Raw genomic sequence first — 19128 nt, forward strand, 5'->3', positions numbered from 1 at the left:
AAAGATGGATTGTGTGTCTGTATGTATATATATTGCACTCTTGGCGGGTGATGACATCTGTGGGATCATCAGAGAAATCTTACAAAATTGCAGAATGAAAACTTTGAAAACTTCAACTTTTATTCACACAGAAATCTGACTTAGTGCATACCTTCAAACTCCTTAATCCCAAGAGCTTTACATGCCAAAATTCTTGTGTTCATTTTCCCCAGATTGTCAGGCATTTTACCTAGATTATCATGGGTCCTCAACTTCCTGCTCCACTTCTCAGCTAAACACCAGTCAACAACTGACTGACAAAGTAGGAGGCTAATAGTCCTTGTCGACAAGAAGAGCAACAGGCTACTGGCATTAGTTACAGTCTTCAATCTTCAGGACATCTCTGCTGACTTCTGGAGGTCAACTGCAAGCAGAGACTCAAGTCAGCTAGCTCATAGATACTTGTTTCCTCAGGGGTAGGAGGAAAAGGAGGAGAGTGGGGGACAGAAAAATAGTTTAGAAAATAAAAGTTCTAATTCTAGTTTGAATTATATCAACTGGTAGAAAATATTATTTCAAATATTTTCAAAAAAATTAAAAAGCTCTGTAATGACCAATTCTCAACTTGACCATTCAATGTGTATTTTATTGATTAATTCAAGTATCCCCTCACTACTCTTAACATTCTCCTGATTTCTTTCCCAAATCACTTCTTAAATTACTAAACACTGCAGTTTTTAAATATACACAGGCAACCAGTTCCTTAGGAGTTGCCAGAATTTGCCTGAACTATATACCATGAAGCTGATCAGTGACCTACAGAGAAGGTACAGACACCCAGTGCTCTAGTAAACAGCTTAGAAAGTGGCTATACAATGATTTTTGCCTCCAGATCAAACTCTGAGATATTCCAGACTCTCTGAAAAATGTCACTGTCCAGAATTTTAAAGCAGATCCAAGAATATATTCAGGATAATGGCAAAGTACATAGATGCCATGTTACATGAAGCATATTTGAAAGAGCAAAAACTATTTAATCTAGAACTTGAAAAAACATGAGTGTTATTTGTTTAGTGTACTTTTCATATGCAAGTGAGAGATGCCAGTTGAAAATGGCTTAAGGAAAAACCAGATGGGTTGGTTTAGATAACTTCAAGTCCAATCAGGGATCCTGGATTATGGGCATAACTGGAACCAGGAGCTCAAGCTATGTCGTCAGAACTTAGCCTTTCTCCATCTCTTTACTGAACCATTCTCTGGGCTGACTTTCTTCTCAGCCAGATTTTCTTCTTGCTCAGGCAGTGCCATGCTTACCTCCTACTGCTCCAGAAACCCCACTGGAAAATGGAAACTTTCAACATTTTCAACACACTCATTGTCCCTAAATGGTTTGGATATGGCCAGATTCCCACCTGCACCCCTAGAGACTACATGATTCTTCAAGGAACATCTCGGTGCTATTTCCACAAGAAGGGAAGTGAATGCCAGGCAAGCAAAACAACAGATGTCCTATGCTGCTTTCAGACATGTGGTGGGCTCTCATGTGGATAAGGAAATAAACTTCTCTGAGGCCTCAGAAATGAGAAGTAGACCCTCTGCATGAACCTTACAGGAAAGCTGATTTCAGTTCACTCTTAAAAGGACCTTTTACAGAACCATTAGCAGTTGAAATAGGCTGCCTCAGGTTGTAGCAAGTACTAGGTCCTTCCACATGTTCAGGTACAGGCCAGATGGGCAACTCTCAGGAATGCTGGCAAGGAATTCCTGCATTAGGCAGGGCTTTGCCTACATGACCTATAAGGTCACTTTTGACTCTACAATTCTATTATCCTTGTTAATTTCTACAGTTTAATTTGCAGTACAGGATAAACAAACCAACCTAATTTGATCTGGAACTTCTGCAGGCTATCACAGGTCATTTAATCTAAAACATATGGCTCTAGCCATTACTATGTTTTCTGAAATACTTGAACAGACCTTGTTCTTAACAAGGTCTTCATGTTATTAGTTTCACTCATGGATTTTTCCAGCCTCCTGCTTATTCCACAACTGCCTTTCATTCTCGTTTAGATTGGGGTAGAAGGAGCATGAAAGAGTTTCCTTCTTTCTGACTTTCTCTTCTTAAATCTTTGCAGGCTTAAGAGTCTATGAGAAATGAGAAAGGGGACCATAGATAATCACAGCTTTGGATAAAGTCTACTAAGACAAATGCTCAAAGCAGAATGAGATTTTAATTATATTAAAAATTAATTTATAGAGTAAATTTGAAATAATGCTATACTGTTTTAATTAGGGTACCAAAACCACTTCTTGAGCCTTACTCATTAAGAAATATACACATTTGCATTTGTTAACTTGTATATTTTAACATACTTTAAATATATTTAAATAAAGTATATTCTTTCACAGCTAAAAGCCCTCACACCCCACTATCCACATACCCAGCTCTACTTAAACTGAAACTGTCATGCTACAGAATCCAACTTGCAAATAAAAGTTTGGTTTTGCACCAGAGTATGTCCATCCTTAATAACTGATGGTGTTTCGACAGTCACGGTGGCTGATGCCTGTAATCCCAGCACTTTGGGAGGCCGAGGCAGGCGGATCACGAGGTCAGGAGATCGAGACCATCCTGGCTAACATGGTGAAACCCCGTCTCTACTAAAATACAAAAAATTAGCCAGGCGTGGTGGCGGGTGCCTGTAGTCCCAGCTACTTGGGAGGCTGAGGCAGGAGAATGGCGTGAACCCAGGAGGCGGAGCTTGCAGTGAGCCAAGATTTCGCCACTGCACTCCAGCCTGGGCAACAGAGCAAGACTCTGTCTCAAAAAAAAAACAAAAAAAGACTGATGGTGTTTCTTATCTCTTTCAGTGAACGTTGTGTCAATGTTACAGGAATTTTGGGAAAGCAAGCAGCAGCAGAGGGCTGCATTCCCAAGTGAAGGTGTGGTGGTCTATGAGTCACTGCCAGCTCCTGGGCCTCCCTTTGTGAGTTACGTGACCCTCCCAGGGGGAAGCTGTTTTGGCAACTTTCAGGTAAGAAGTAGCCATTAATTTGTCAGTGAAAGTTCATTGGGTTAAAGTAAAGTAAACCTTTTTGCAAAATGGTTACATTGTAAGTTTTCTTGGAAATAGTGAACAAAGTTGTACCATATTCTACGAATGAAGACAAAGGGAAAGGAATTTCTAAATTTGCCAATATCCTTTATAAATACCCTTTTAATTGAGTAAATTATCCTTCAATTTTCAATAACTGGCAAAGATGTTTTATTTCTTGCTTATGGATACCGTGAAACTCATAAGCAATCAAGTTTCTCTCTTAGTCTGTCAACTAAAAAGCCCAAAGGCAAATTTTCAGGGTTTTTTTTTGTAGTGTAAGTCTACAGAACATAGTATCACATAATTTTTAACACTAACTTCATACCTGATACTGTTTATATTTTTACCTTTACTCTCCCTTTGAACTTATTAACTCACTCATTTATTGTATCCTGTTACCAGGTGTATCTGTTTTACATGGTTTCAAATCCTTCATTGAGTGAGGGAAGGGTATAATTTAATAAACAGACTTACAAACCTCTGCTGCCTAGGGGAAGTCAAAGAAGTATTCACAGGGAATATAAACGTGAACTGAGGCATTCAGTTGATGATGTCTTGGCCAATGGGAAAAGGGAAAATGACATTCTTAGCATAGGGAAACACAGCATTTTCAGAATGACGGAAACATAAGGGTCAATGTGTGTGGCAAGGAACTATTGGGAGAGGACAGGTAGGCACTCACATCAAACCATAAGAGATGTAAATACTTTGCAAAGCAGTACAGGTTTTATCCTGTATAAAATCAGAACCCTTAAAGGATTCTGACCAGAAGAGTGATGTATTCAAATGTACTTCAGAAAGATTACTTGGGTCACAGCATGAAGATGCTTTGGATTTAAACGATTTAAATGGCCGAGAGGCTGATAGTGATGAGTGCCCATGGAGACGAGCTGCACACACAGCATGTTCAGGAGCTAAAGGTGAAGGGATTTCATTAGGAGAAAGTTGGGATGATACTTTCATGCCTAATCAAGTCTCTTTACCTTCACCTTTACCAGTGGTCAGCCCTGACTTTAGCTACTGGGTGGGGAACACAGGAGGAAGTGGAGCTGGTATGTGAAAGGTGAGGACGCAGTCAGTATGAAGTGCCTGGAAGCCAAACAGAGAAAAGCAATCGCCTTGCCCTATCCAAAAAAAAAAAAAAGTAAGACCTGAAGCTCAAGAAGGAGATATGGTTTGAACGCCTATGTTTCTAAGCTGAAGCCATAGCTACAGGTACCACTGCCACGTGAGAATGTGTGGTATAAGAAGATGATCAAGAAATGCTCCTAGGAACACTTTTAGTGTGGGAAATAAAAGGAGAAAGATTTCTCTAAAAAGCCCAGAGATTTCCCAGAAAGAGACAAAGAACCAGAAGAGGGGATTTATGGAAACCAAGAGATGTAACACCTTGAGACTGAGGATGAAGTGAGCAGGGGTTAGCCACAGGACGGATGTCCAATGAGATGTTTCCACTGACTGTGATGAATGTGAGATCCTTATCAACCTTCCAGAAAGTAATGTCAATGGAGAAAATGGGATACGAATTAGATTACAGTAAATTACAGTTAGAGTAAAATAGGGGCTTAGAAGTAGAGACAGTGTCCTTCAGTAAGGATTTAGAGGGCTCCTTCCTACTCTTGTGGTCAGCACTGCTTGTGAAAATAGGACAACCTTGCCTATTGTCCAGTGACAAAGCATGTTCTGGTCAAACTGACATCACTGGCTTCCAGACACCTAAGCCATGATTAAAGCTGGGAAGGACAACTAAGACTGAGCCACTGAATATTCTGACAGTTCTCAAATAGCCTGCAAAGATGGACCAGAATCAACAAGATGAACTGCTCTTAGAATATAAAATAAAAATAAAAAAGTCTCACGATTGAATCAAGATGGAGTGGACTTAGCACATTCTTCAAACTCTTTTCTAGTCTGAAATTCCCTAAAATGTCAAAGACATGTTTTAAAATAAGTAAATTCACAATAGTGCAGGCAGGAAGAAAGGGTGCCATTGGAAGAGATGAACTTTGGAGGCAATTCTGGGAGAGTCGAATTAAATTATTAGGGGCACAGATGCCACAGTCTAAATATATATATAGGAGAAATGTACTGTGAAAGTAAAGAAGAGCTAGAGAAACTCCAGGGTCACATGAACAAATGCAAAGAGCAGGAGGCAGTCCTGGGGTAATTTCAAGGCTAATCAAAGAACTGCTTTCAAAACTTCCGACGCATTGATCCAGTGACATGTTGCCTTCCCCACTCCGAACAGTAGTTAGCAGTATGTTTTTACCTCTGGTAAATGAAAGTGAATTGACTGATGAGGATGATTTGAATGTGAGTATAGAAGCCTCAGAACAGAGCTTGATGTAACCCCAGACACCAAAGACAAGGATGAGAGGCAGCAAAGGGGAAAGAAAGGCAGCCATTGACTAAGAGGCTCTCCAACCCACATGCGCCTGCAGGTCCGTTATCGAGCATCCTAAGGTGAAGTCTGCCTGTCAACACACCCCACTCAATATGAAGCACCTGGCAGTTCTCTCATTCAGGGGAGCCCCTCTAGGGAAACAGACATTCTCAATCAGAGAGGAAGGTTTTGTCAGCCACCTAAACTAATGTACTTGTTTGTCCATGTATGCCAATGAACATAAGATCACCAAACATTTGAGGAAAACCAAATGCATAAGAAAAAAGACCAAAGGCAAGCAAACAAAAGAACAAAATAATTCAAGCAGCACAGAATGTAAAAGAGTATAACAGTTAATATCCTCAGAAAATTTTGAAAGGATATTTCTCTCTAAAACAGCTATTAAAATGGAGCAAGCAGGGAGCAAGAAAATGAAATATGATTGCCAAATTAGAACAATAAGGATAAAGAATTAAAGAGGAACAAATAGAGGAGCAGACATAGATGCCAAATTAGTAAGAAATAACTAAGTAAAGTCTTCTAGAACTTAGAGCAAAAAGACAGAGATGGAAGACAGTACAGGAGACATGCAGATAAATTTTGGAGGTAAACATCAATTTAGTAAGAGCTCTAGAAAGAGACAAAGGAAATAGAGGGGAGGAAATAAATAACAGAGGAAATTTTCTTTGAGTTAAAGAAAAGCATAGGTTGTCAAATTGAAATGGCCCACCATGGTCCAAGCAGAATCATAACAGAAAAGCACAGCTCTGTGGTTATGTGGAACTTAGAGACAGCATTCTGCTTAAAAGGTAGATCAAGGGACTTTTTTGACACTGCATATGTACACTATCTGGTTTTAAAATTAGATTGAACATATACATAGCTTTAGGGAAACTTCAGGGGAACTAATGAAATGGGACAAAAACTGGCGAACTTGGTTAACAAAATCAAAAACTGTTTCTTTGAAAAGACAAATAAGAAAGACAGATCTTTGGCATTTCTGATTAAGGAAAAAAGACACACCACACTAAGCATGAAAGAGAGGATATAATCATAGAAGTGTAATATAAGAATACTATATAAATCATTATTCATCGAAACATGAAAACTTAGGTGATATGGACTACTTTCTGGGAACTCTTTACAATCTTTGATACTCTTCTATAAACATAGCATTTATTTCAAAATAAAAGGTAAAAAATGGGGGCTTCAATGGCTCCCTATTACTTTCTTATTAAAGCCTAAATTCCTTACTCTGGCAATAAAGTTTCTACAGCTGGTCCAACTTTCCCTTCCAGTTTTATCTCCCCGATTTCCTTTTCTGACACTTGATGCTTCTACCTAACTGTTCCTCATGCGTGTCTTGACCTCTTCTAACCATTCCCATACTCAGATTGAGAACTACTTAGGAAATGCTATTGCCACCTTCTCTTCATATCTAAACCTTGACCATCTCCCAGGACTCCACAAAATTTTCAGAGAAAACAAAAGTTTTCTCTGAATCTCCCTGATGGAACTCTCTGCCTCCTGTGATTTCCCAAAGCAGCGTTCTGTTTCTCTACTAGTCTCAATGTTTTCTACTGTATGCTCAAGTTACCTATGTGCACGTTCTTTCCCTTTACTGAAATGTAAGTTCCAGGGATGGGGTGTGTATCCTTATGTTCCCCATGACTTCAAGCACTGTGTTTTGCATATAGTGCATAAAGTGCCTAATAAATTGTGTTAAGTGAATAGCCAAATGAATGAATAATAAATCCAAAGAATAAATGAAGTTAATGTTTGTCCATTCTTGTATGTAACCAACAGCCAAGATTATTCACCTAAGTCTGCAAGATAGTGGGCTAAGGAGGAAAAGTCAGTAACAGTAAAATCAGCTGATATTATTTTGTTCATATCTGTGGTTAAAGTTTTGAAAATGGATGAATTTCAAAGTATTGATTAAAAAGACCTTGTGATTCTCTCCGGATTTAATTTATACATAGCAACTTTTTCCCCACCCAACTCTCAGGACCATAAATAACCAAGATTTGGCAGTACGCACACCCAGGCATGCGTTATATTAGTTCATACATTCATTATACTCTACCTAGAATATAATGCATTTGACAGATTGGTGAATGGATCTAGAAGATGTGAGTGTAAGAAATTCTAGTGTTCTTGTTTTGTTTTGTTTTGCTACCCGGAGAAGTATAAATTTTCCTATCATCTCATAAATTTTGACCCAAAATGATAGCACTTCCCTTAGGTAATAAATTCAACATCCTTCTGTGGTCTTAAAAAAAAAAAAAAAAGAAGAAATAGGAAACAAAACGAAAAACTGAACACCTCAGCAGGGAGGCCTCTTGGTGATTTCTCTGATCATTTTAGGGTCCCCTTTTCCTGATGTTTAAATCGTCGTATTTTAAGGTTCTCAGGAGGATTGTTAACATCTTTGCTTAAAAAGATCCAGAATTTCCTGAATCAAGTATGTTTTGAAAATGTGTTTGGGTGGTTGGCTGCCAAATCTGGCCCCTTCACCCATTTGGCCCTCCAAAATATGACTTGAGAAGGAAAACCAGGCGGGAAAAAAGAAAGAACGTTTCTCCTAAAGTAATGTGCTTACACTTTTCTTTGTCAGTTCAGAAACCATCTTAAATGTTATTTTCACCATATAATATTTCATCATGTTTTTGCCAGGATTTGGACTGTAAGAGCCTACATGCTCATTCCTGCAATGCCTTTCACATAATCAAATGTCACCCCTGTGCATTACAAATCATTTCACAATGGATTATTAATGCCAAGACCATGTGCTGAAACATGGAGAAACCATTATGCCAGCAGTAGCCTTCTTACTGAGCCATGGACGTCACCACCAATGGTGCCAAGTAATTGAAAATACTTGAAGTAGAGCATGGGACTGGATTGTGGGACTAATCCCTCTGGTTTCAGGCAGTTTCATGAAAGCTGTAAGAGATTATGCTCATTCATTCTTTAGGAAAGTAGTATTCAGACTGAACTTTAGTTTTCTCATTAATCAAAGGAAAGCAGTCCAGACAAAGGCTCTGATGGACACAAACCACTGGTTTTTATGCAAAGAAGCCTCTCACTGAAGTAAATGGGAAGCTTGTGTCCATGAAAGCTAATTAAAGAATTTTCAGTTAGCCTTGACACCACAACCTACAAAAAACAGAAACAGAGTGAGAAGGAAAGAGAGAGAGAGAAAGCAGCCATAGCCCTGCCTTTAGACTAGGCCTTCATAAACTACTACAGGATAGAAAAATAGATGTGAAAATATAATTTCATTTCTGCATTTCTAAACAGTAAATAAAATACTCTACTGATTAAAAATTATTTTTTTTCCGAAAGTTGTATTGAAACACAGTAGTACTTGTTGGATCTTTTATAAAAGAAATCATTTTCTAATATTACAAGCATTAAGTATTTCATGTATTCTAGACATATTTTCTTCATGCCACTTTTGTCTAGGCAGTTAATCCTTCCCTAGCTACATATCATGACCATGAAAACTTGCAGTAATTTCCATTTTTTTACAATAGAGCAATGCAAAGGCCATCAGAACCACGTCTGGCTCTCCTCTTGATGAACTCAGAAGGAAAGCCACTCATTGTTGCAGCAGCTGTTTTTGTTTCCAAATCCAAAAGGGAACTTGAGTATTTTATCTTATTTTATATTTTGATTTAAAGGGTTTGTGATTCAAGTTTTGCTTTCAAGTCAGTGACGTGGTCTTCCACATAGCATCTGCTGGAATGACTTGAATTAAAGAATTTCGTTCTTATTTTGACTAACAAGCAAAAATTGCCTTGAATATAGTACTAGGGCATGTGATTATTTATGTGCATGAATTATGATTGAATAAAAAAATGCATCCTGGCAAAGACATTGATGTGATAGCTCGATCTATTTGGAGTGTGAGACACTCATCAGGGCATTATATCTTTTTCACATAACTATTTTGTTGTTAAAATGGCTTCACAGAAAATAAGTACAGGTGTTAAGCACTAGGTTCTGGTACTTAGGCTAGTTGAATAATGCCAAGCACTCTATGAAGTTGAGACATTCAGTTTTTCCATAGGCAAACTGTTGATTGACCTTTCTTTTTTCCATTTGTAACCAATGTTTGGGGTTGCAAAACAGGGCTGAAGAGTAGTGAGATGCGGGGTGGAACATAGCGCAGATGAGCTCCTTGCAAAGCTCTGTCTCTAAAAGGCAATGAATTCATTTGAAGGGTTTTGATTTGTATGCCATTCTGGTTTTCAAACCAAAGCCACTGCCTATGCTGATATCTAGAAAAACTATTTTTCCAAGGAGCATACAGCCTTAAACAAGATGAGGAGTATTTTGTTTAATTTTAGTTACTTAAGGCAGTAAGCATACTTCACCTGCATTATCAGACATAAAAACGCATTTTATACTTTCATGCATTAAATGAGTCTTCTCAAAGTACATGGAATTAAAAGTACATTTAAATTACAATAAACTAAGTTTGTAAAATTAAGTTTCTCCCAGTAGAGAATGACTAAGAAAGTTTGATTAATTCATACACTCGACTCAATGGAATTGTAATGCTCTTTTTGCTGAGTGTTAAATAAGGCCTGGCCTTGACATTCCATATCCCAAATAGGGATTTAGTTCCTGCTATAAACTTGAGACTATTGCCCAGCACTAATGCTGTTTTAATGCCTAGTATTTCTATTTGAAATTATCCATGACCTCTTCTCTGCCTCTAGGGTGGTATACCTTGACTCAGATGGACGACATGCTATGCAATGTAACTTAACTTCTAAAGGAGGTATTTCCTGGTGGAAATCTCCACAGGAAAGCATCCTGTTTTATAACTAATGAGACTCAAGATGGGAAGGTTAGTTATAACCATTTGAAAGTCATATGTCAGCTAATTATCAGACCTTAATGAGTTGCCCATGAAATTGGGAGTGCATATTGCTTTAATGAGACCCTTTATTCCCCAGCATCCTTCCCTAACTTTAATCTGTTTCTTTTTTTATTAAACAAAGCGAATAGAAATTCTTGACCTCCAAATATAGAATATAGTGAAAGAAATGGTTAGGAAAGGCCCCAGGGTAAATAAGGACTTTGGACTATCTCCACAGGAGTCTCCCAGCCCCTAATTCATAAACTTTAGAAAGATGCTCACCGGCTTAGTGAGTTGCTGAGTGGGGAAGAAAGCCTGACTCCATCTCTGCCTAACTCCCCCCCATCGCTCTTATGCAATCAGAGCCAAGTCCTTTCACATCAAAGCAACTATAAAAATAAACCCAAATCTTGAGCCCTAATCAATTCATCTTGTCTACACCTTAACTTGAAAAAAAGAAAAAGAAGAAAAAAGAAAAGAAAAGGAATAAAACCTCAAGGAGCAAAGCACAACATAGGCTTGTAATAGTTACCACGGACCTTGGTCTAGGTATGTGTGTAGAATAGCATTGCGGCAGAGGTAAACGAGGAGAAGGCCAGGTGGTTTATATTATAAAAATAACATTCTGACCCAACATGTGCATGAAACATTTCTTTCAGTTGACAGGAACTGGTGAGTTTTCTCTGAAAATTGGACTCCCAGAGCAGTCCCCTCCCCCACACCTAGCTAAGACCCCCATCCCCAGCACACACACAGCTCTAAATTGTTCCCAACGTATTTGCAGCCACCCTGACCTATATGATAGGCACGATATTAACTTGGGTGACTGAGTTCTAACGGTTGCCCTTTTTCACATGACCATCTGGAAGGAGAAAAAATGCTAATATATCCACAATTAGATAAATTGGAACACATGCAAATGTTCGTGCTTTGGTCAGGGTAGTCCAGGTTTTAAAGTACTGAAAGGGGGTCCGTTACCAACAGGGTCTGGTTTGTGGCATTCTTCGTGAAGGCTTGCTGTCAGGATGAAACCGAGGTGTTGGTGACACTGACCAGAGCTGTCAGGCAGTACGCACAAACTCCACAAGTCACTTGCTAAAAGTCGGACTCCAAGTCACAAAAGCAAAATGTTCCCAACCACCTGAATGACAGACCTAACAGCCGATAGGATTTGGGCAGGAATTCTCACCTCTCACAGAGTCATTTGGTTTTGCCACCTCCAAAGTCCCAGCTTTGGGAAACACCTTGGGTACCATGTGCTATTGAATGAATGCCACCTAAATAACACTGACCTGCCCTTGACCCCAGTGAGGACAGCATCTTCAGCTTTGAATCTGCAAATAGATACAATCTGTCACATTAGCTATTACATTACTGTTTTTGTTTGTTTGTTTTAAAATCCTGCTTCTTACAGACCGAGTTTCAACTCCTTGGCTACCATTGGGAGGCACCAATAAAATGCACCTAAAATGTGTTTTATACGTTTTAGATCTGGAGACAATTTTTCTCCTGATGTCTTTGAAACACACGTATGAATAATTGTAGAAAGTCTGTTGTTGAAGATGGAGAGAAAGTTACTTGTATCGATGTCCTTCCATATACATTTCTAAAGAAAGCACTGTAGTTGGGATGTAAGTAAAGTAAAACCTTGGGATGTAGAAACAACTACTCAACACATGTATCCTGCCTGTTTTCTAATACAAAGCATGGAAAAAAATCATTAATCAAATGAGGGCTACTAGGAAAATTACTGTTTCATGTCTAAATTGCTTCAGCTTGGCCAGAAAATGGTTCTATAATTAGTAACACACCTACAAATAGTTTTTAAAGTATCTCACAAATAAGTAATGAAAAAAACTAATTTCTTATTAGGCATTTCTATTTATAACACATACATGACTACCAAAATTTTATTTCAATTAATATAAGAACTTCTGCTAATGCTAAATAGTTAACTAGTCATTATTTTATTTCAGGACAGCCTACTGGTCAACAAATTAATCTTGGTTGAATCTCGACATTACATAGGGTGACACCCTGGAAAATAATCATAGAAGAAATAAAACCTGCTAAGCAGAGAAATGAAATTGAGACCTCAGTTAGTTAAGTCAGTAGTGCTTATGTACTTCCTAAGGACCTAATTTTAGAAGAACTGTCATAAAGGACTTTTTAAAATCTGAATGCTACTTTCCTTGACTCTTGGGTAGAAGCAGTTTCTCTAATGAGAAATTAGCATTTCTGGTGTTAGCAGAAGTGGCTTTATAATGAAGACAATGAAGCTTCTGCAGAGGCTCCTTGTAAGTCACAATGCCAACTTTTTTACTTGTAATTTCATATTGTTTTTCTTAAACAGGGGCCCCAAATTGTGTAAGCCTCAGGCCCCACAAAACTTGGTTCTGCTCCTGCCTGTTAGAAATGAGACATGGCAGGGGCAGAGGTTTCAGCAACACTCCTCTAAGAGTTGTCCTGGGTCCACATGTGTCAGAATCACCTGCAAATCTTATTATATGCAGACCCCCCACCAGGACACAGCTGAAGAGATTCTGATTCAGTAGGTCAGCTTTGGACCCAGGAATACACATGTTTAACAAGTTCCCAGGTAATTGTACTATGAACACTAAAGTTTTTGAACTATTGGTCCAAACTCCTGGCCTAGGCTTGGCAGCAATCTTCATAGTGTACCCTATAGGGTTCTGGTGGCTTGTTGGTCATCTTAATCTATGATAAAATACAGGGCCAAAATGAGTTAGTCTTGGGGGGAATTTTTTATTCATCAGAGCTGGGGAAGTTTATTTTTTGTTTTATTTATTTATTTATTTATTGACTTTTAGTACAGACAAGGTCTCACTACATTGCCCAGGCTGGTCTCAAACTCCTAAGCTCAAGTGATCCTCCAGCCTCAGCCTCCTAAAGTGCTGGGTTTACAGATATGAGCTACCGTGCCTGGCCAGGGCAGTTTCATTTAAATGACTTTTACTCTTGAAGAGTTATCAATACTTCTTGAAATGTTAAGCAACCTTGTGTGGTAGAATTCCAAACTCTCTTGGCCCCGTACTTAATCAAGAGAGTACTTCCGTTTAGAATGAGATGCTTCCTACAAGGTAACATCTGATCTCTGGTCTAGTCACAGTTGGCCTTTCTATCTCCATTTTCCTTCTCCCTATAGTCCAGGAAAGCATCCAAAGGAGAACAATAGGAGGGAGGAGGATATTGAGATAATTTCAGCATATTCCCATCCTCAATGAGTACCATTTATCCCCACAGTGTACTGCATCTTGCTTGGCCTTTTGTTGTAAACGAACTCAAGTTTGTCATGGGAGGAGATATCCTTGTAGTCTTATATCAAAATGACCCATAAAAGCACAAAGTTGAAGCTTTGTCTAAAATACTGTACTGATTTAGGACATGCTATGTGACCTTAGGCAAATTATACATCCTCTTTATTCCAAAGTGGGTGGCCATTTCTATGAAGAGCAAAATAGCAAAGTGGTTAAAAATCTGGACTCCCAAGTCAGACAGACCTGAGGGCAAATCTTGTTTTGTTCACATCTTAAGGTGCATGACCTTGGAGATGTACAACCTCCTTAAGCCTCTATTTCCTCACCTGCAAAATAAGGATAATAACAAAACCAACTTTATAGGATTGTTGTGATAACAAAATGCGATAATAAACATAAAGTGCTCAGCATAGTGCCAAGTACATAGTGCCAGCAATGAATGTGGATTATTTCATTGAGACTTCTTAATTACCTGTGGTGAGCAAAGGCTTTGTATTAGTTATCTATTGCTGCATAAGATATTGCCTATAACCTTACAAATATTTATTGGCTCGCACAGTTTCCAAGGATCAGGGCTCTGGAAGCAGCTTAGTTGAGTGGTTTTGGCTCAAGGTCTTCTAGAAGGAGGTTGCTTTTGGTAAGCTGTCAGCTGGAGGTGCAGTCATTTGAAGGCTTGATCAGGGCTGGAGGATCAGTTTCCAATCTCACTCAGATGGCTGCTGGCAGAAAGCTTTAGTTATCTGCCATATGTGCCTTTCCATGGGACTGCTCATAACATGGCAGCTGACTCTGCCCAAGCCAGTGACTTTTCCCCTTGGTTCCACTTCTCTCATAAAGAGATGGCAAGTGAGACCACGACGGAAGCCATAGTGTCTTTTATAACCTAATACGGGAAGGGATTTGCCATCACTTCTACCATATTCTATTGGTTACACAAACGAACTCTGGTGCAGTGTAGGGGAGGACTACACAAGGGTGTGAATGCCGGCGGCGGGCAGGGGTCCCTGGGGAATCTTACCAACTGGCTACCACTGTCTTTGAATAGCTTTCCTGAGCAATGCCACAGTCACTCTTTTTTTTTTTTTTTTTTAACTTTAATTTTAGATCAGAGTCAGGAGGCTTTGAAATGATTATAGTGGTTTATAATCTACCAGCAAATGAAAGGCATCTGAACATCAAGATCAATGTCTGAGTGAGGTCTCCTAGCCACTCAGAAAGCATGTGGCTCCACATGCCTGAGAAATTCACAGCTGACTTTAGTAAAATCTTGACTTAAATATCCCAGCTCTGCACTTTCACAAAGTACAAAGGACAGAAGTTGTCTTTTATATTAACAAGTAAGAATGGTTAACAGAAAAGACATGGTTTACAAATCTATATTTATGATTAGGGCCTGGCTGAAAAATAGCAAGAATAAACTGTATAACCTGGGAAGCCTAACTGTAGCAGGAAGTTACTTTGAAATAACATCATACTTTACTCGCTCCCCAACCGATGTCTTTGACGACTGGTTTGGACACATCCATAAAATGTCCTGTCACTTACCATATTTTATTTTCTTACAGTGTTTCCCACTGTTTGATAGTAACTTTAACAGTGCCTGTTCTTACAGCAACATTCACATTCTGATTTAGATTGCAACCAAGTAGATTGCCATTTGGTTAAATTTCTCCCCCAAGTAAAGACTCTTATGGGTTGAGAGGTCCCATTAAAAGATCCCTAGAGAAAAATATGCAGCCCTTACTGGCTGGGATTTGTAGTTCTAGAATTTAGAAGAAAGCGGCTGGTTAACATTACAGACATTTTGAAGTACTTGTCTTTCAGAAATGCCAAGAACAATAGCAAGAAAAGCCCTTTGATGGCTCAGAATTTATTTTATTTTATGTACTTATTAATTGGAACACTTTCTCCCCCATTTTAAGCAAAGATTCTGTACATTGAAATAATAAAATAAGCATAGACATGTGTCTGCCTTAAAATCTTGATATTGGTTAGGTCTCTGTAGTCCTTTTTCATGCTTTCTGGGTAAAGGCTCTTTCTGTTCTCTCAGCCGGGCTGCACTTTGATCTCCCAAGCAGTGCCATTTGGTTGTAAATGTATGTGGTGCTTTTGATCTAGTACTTAACTGGTCTTATTTAAAATAGATAGCTTCTTTTATCTAACTAGTGTTTACTAGGTCTCTCTCTCCATAAAAGATGATTTAAATTGCTATTATTTAGATAGAAGTTGTTTCTGAAGAGTGCCTGGATCTGAATCTAATTCTCTAAATTCTAAAACCCCAACAGCTCTATGATAGATTTTGTAAAGCTAAATTCCTCTTATAATGAGCGGTTCCTACAGATGTCAGGTAATACTTTCAAAAACATTGTTTGCTTTTTAATGGGGAACTGATTTTCCAAAGAATAATAAACAAACTCTCAGGCAAAATGGTCATCTCAAAGTGTCTGAATGCAATGACCAATTACCCATCTGAAATTCATTAATATATTTTTATATTACTAAGTTACACATACCATAGAAGTTTATTGAAATTGTGCTCATTTAAAAAAATAAAAAGTATATATCTTTCATTCTTTTCTTTATGAGGATTTCTTGAACATTATGTCCAGTGCTTCAGTGACTTGTTTTTTAGTTTCCTAGCCTGTATTGTTGCTTATTCAGCAAACTAGGTCACAGGAGGCAGGAGACAACTAAGTCATAGGCTCTGCCTTTAGGGAGCTCACAGCCAGGAGATGGTGGAGGCAAAGCATTAGCAAACAGTTACACTGCAGTGTGGTCAATGCCTCCCTTGGACAGTGGTCCTCCAAGTCTAGACTTGAGAGTGATCAGGGAAAGCTTCCTAAAAGAGATGGCACTCAAGCTTCAGTGAAAGACTGGTGACTCAATGTCCTACAAATTTTCAGCTGAGCCCATAACACAAAGCCAATCTATCTTGTCAAACCCATCCTGGTTTCATACAAGTTGCCTAAAACTTGGAAGAGGTCTAAACTTTGAATGGTCTTGCTGTCTAAAGCTTCCCCCAAAGCCTTGTTGTGTGTCAACACCAAGAAAAAAAAAAAAAAAAACAACTACTTTCCACAGTCTTTGGGCCGGGCACAGTGGCTCATGCCTGCAATCCCAGCACTTTGGGAGGCCAAGGCGGGTAGATCACCTGAGGTCGGGGGTTCGAGACCAGCCTGACCAATGTGGAGAAACCCCATTTCTACTAAAAATACAAAATCAGTTGGTTGTGGTTGCACATGCCTGTAACCCCAGCTACTCAGGAGGCTGAGGCAGGAGACATGCTTGAATCCAGGAGGCGGAGGTTGCGGTGAGCCAAGATCATACCATTGCACTCCAGCCTGGACAACAATCACAAAACTCCGTCTCAAATAAAAAAGAAAAGAAAATCACTCTTTATGATAAGTTATAATATCTTCTTCTGCCTGCCCTTAATTGTTCTGCTTTGTTAGTCTCCTGACAAGTTTGTTGGTTTGGTTGGTTTTTGATATTTTTTAATTTGTGTTTGTTTTAATTCTCCTCAGAGTCTTGTTCTCGCCATTTCAAAAGTCTTATAATTATTTCATCAACACACTCACCATGTACAAGCATCTCCAAGCATTGAGCCTGGCTCAGCTAGTGGAGGATGCGCAAGTAATATACAAAAACAGTATGGAGATTCCTTAAAGAACTAATAGTAGAACTACCATTTGATCTAGCAATTCCACTACTGGGAATTTACCCAAAGAAAAAAATGTCATTATATGAAAAAGACACGTGCACGCTCATGTTTATAGCAGCACAATTTGCAATTGCAAAAATACGAAACCAACCTAAGTGCCTGTCAACCGATGAGTGAATAAAGAAAATGGGGTACACCATGGAATACTACTTAGCCATATAAATGAACAAAATAATGGCTTTTGCAGCAACTTGGGTGGAGCTGGAGGCCATTATTCTAAGTGGAGTAACAATATTTGGAAAACCAAATATTGTGTTTTCACTTGTAAGTGGGAGCTAAGCTATGAGGATGCAAAGGCATAAGAATAATATAATGGACTTTGGGGACTTGGGGGAGAAGGTTGGGACGGGGGTGAGGGATAAAAGACTGCATATTGGATACAGAGTATACTGTTCAGGTGACAAGTGCACCAAATTCCCAGAAATCACCACAAAAGAACTTATCCACATAACCAAAAAGCACCTGTATCCCAAAATCTATTGAAATAAGAAATAAAATAAAAAAAGAAATATACGAGGGGGCCAGTGGCTCATTCCTGTAATCCCAGTACTTTGGGAGGCCAAGGCGGGTGGATCGCTTGAGCCCAGGAGTTTGAGACCAGCCTGGGCAACATAGTGAGAACCTGTCTCTACAAAAACTACAAAAATTAGCCAGGTATGGTGCCAAGTGCCTATAGACCCAACTACTCAGGAGTCTGGGGTGGGAGGATCCCTTGGACCCTGGAGGTAAAGGTTGTAGTGAGCTAAGATTACACCACTACACTCTAGCCTGGGTGACAGAAGAGAATCAGTCTTTAAAAACAAAAGTATATGAGGGCTCCTCCCAGGCCTGGAGGCTGGGAGAGGGGGTGGGACAAGAAGTTACCCATAGTCGAGGACAGGATCTTTACAATATATAGGCACTACTGTTCTAGAAGGTTTGAGGGAAAATCACAGAGGACCTGGAACCTGGCTTCAGGACACTCCAACTAGGTTTGTGGAGATGGGGAGGAGAGACAGGTCTCTAGAGGACACGAGAGCGTAAGACTGGAGCATTCCTGGGACAGTGCAGAAATAGTCAACATAGGGCAGATAGGATGGAGGCGGGGATGTTGTGAAAGCAAATGAGAGGGATTTGGCTTGCTTCAGCTGGTGGTACAGAACCCTTGCTCTGTGAAACTGCAAAATGAAGTGTGATATTTGGTATTTTTCCTTTTCTTTCCCATCAGTCACCAAGAACTACTGATTCTGAGAATCATGCATTTTGGGTAGTAGGAGCCTTGGAGATCAGACAGCCTAGCCTCCCTATTTGTCCAGTGAGAAGATTAGCTCCCAAAGTTCAGGTGGTCTAGGTTTCTGAGAAGCAGAGCCGGGGTGCCAGGCTACCCCACTAGTCAGCCACTGACCTAGGCCTGGACTTCTCTTCCTCGGACTTGTTTCCCCCCAGGAGTCCAGGATCCTAGACACTTATCCCTGGGTCCACAGGAGCCTATATGAGAGAGGCCATCAACTCCTGCGCTCTCCAAAAAGTGTGGGCTCCAGGGACAGTCCAGTATTCATGGGACTTGTCCCTCTATCTGCAACCCCAGGAGCCATGCCAAACCAGAACTTGAAAAATGGGAGTTGTTAGTTGTTCAGAGACAGGGAGGACAGAAAAGAATCAGGATGCATCGACCAGATCCATATGAGCCACAGAAAGCCAGTCTAGCGGGATGGAGAACAACATTATATTTGAGAGGAGTGAATTTTTTTATGAGTCACTAATCATAGGCTGCCTGTGGCCCTAACTTCAAGAAGGTTTGAATGGAGTATGTCCCA

The 19128-nt window shown here is 39.5% G+C and overlaps 1 protein-coding gene across 1 annotated transcript in view; it reads left to right on the forward strand.

Annotated features, from left to right (window-relative positions):
• Window positions 1-19128, forward strand: part of LIX1 (limb and CNS expressed 1) — a 51909-nt gene that overhangs the window by 15887 nt on the left and 16894 nt on the right. The window contains exon 2 of the mRNA XM_017848973.1: window positions 2851-3014. Within this exon, the coding sequence (XP_017704462.1) occupies window positions 2851-3014 (164 nt within the window). The remainder of the gene's footprint in view (window positions 1-2850; window positions 3015-19128) is intronic.

Source organism: Rhinopithecus bieti, unplaced genomic scaffold (assembly GCF_001698545.2).
Source record: "Rhinopithecus bieti isolate Rb0 unplaced genomic scaffold, ASM169854v2 scaffold_32597, whole genome shotgun sequence".
Classification (NCBI taxonomy): Eukaryota; Metazoa; Chordata; class Mammalia; order Primates; family Cercopithecidae; genus Rhinopithecus; species Rhinopithecus bieti.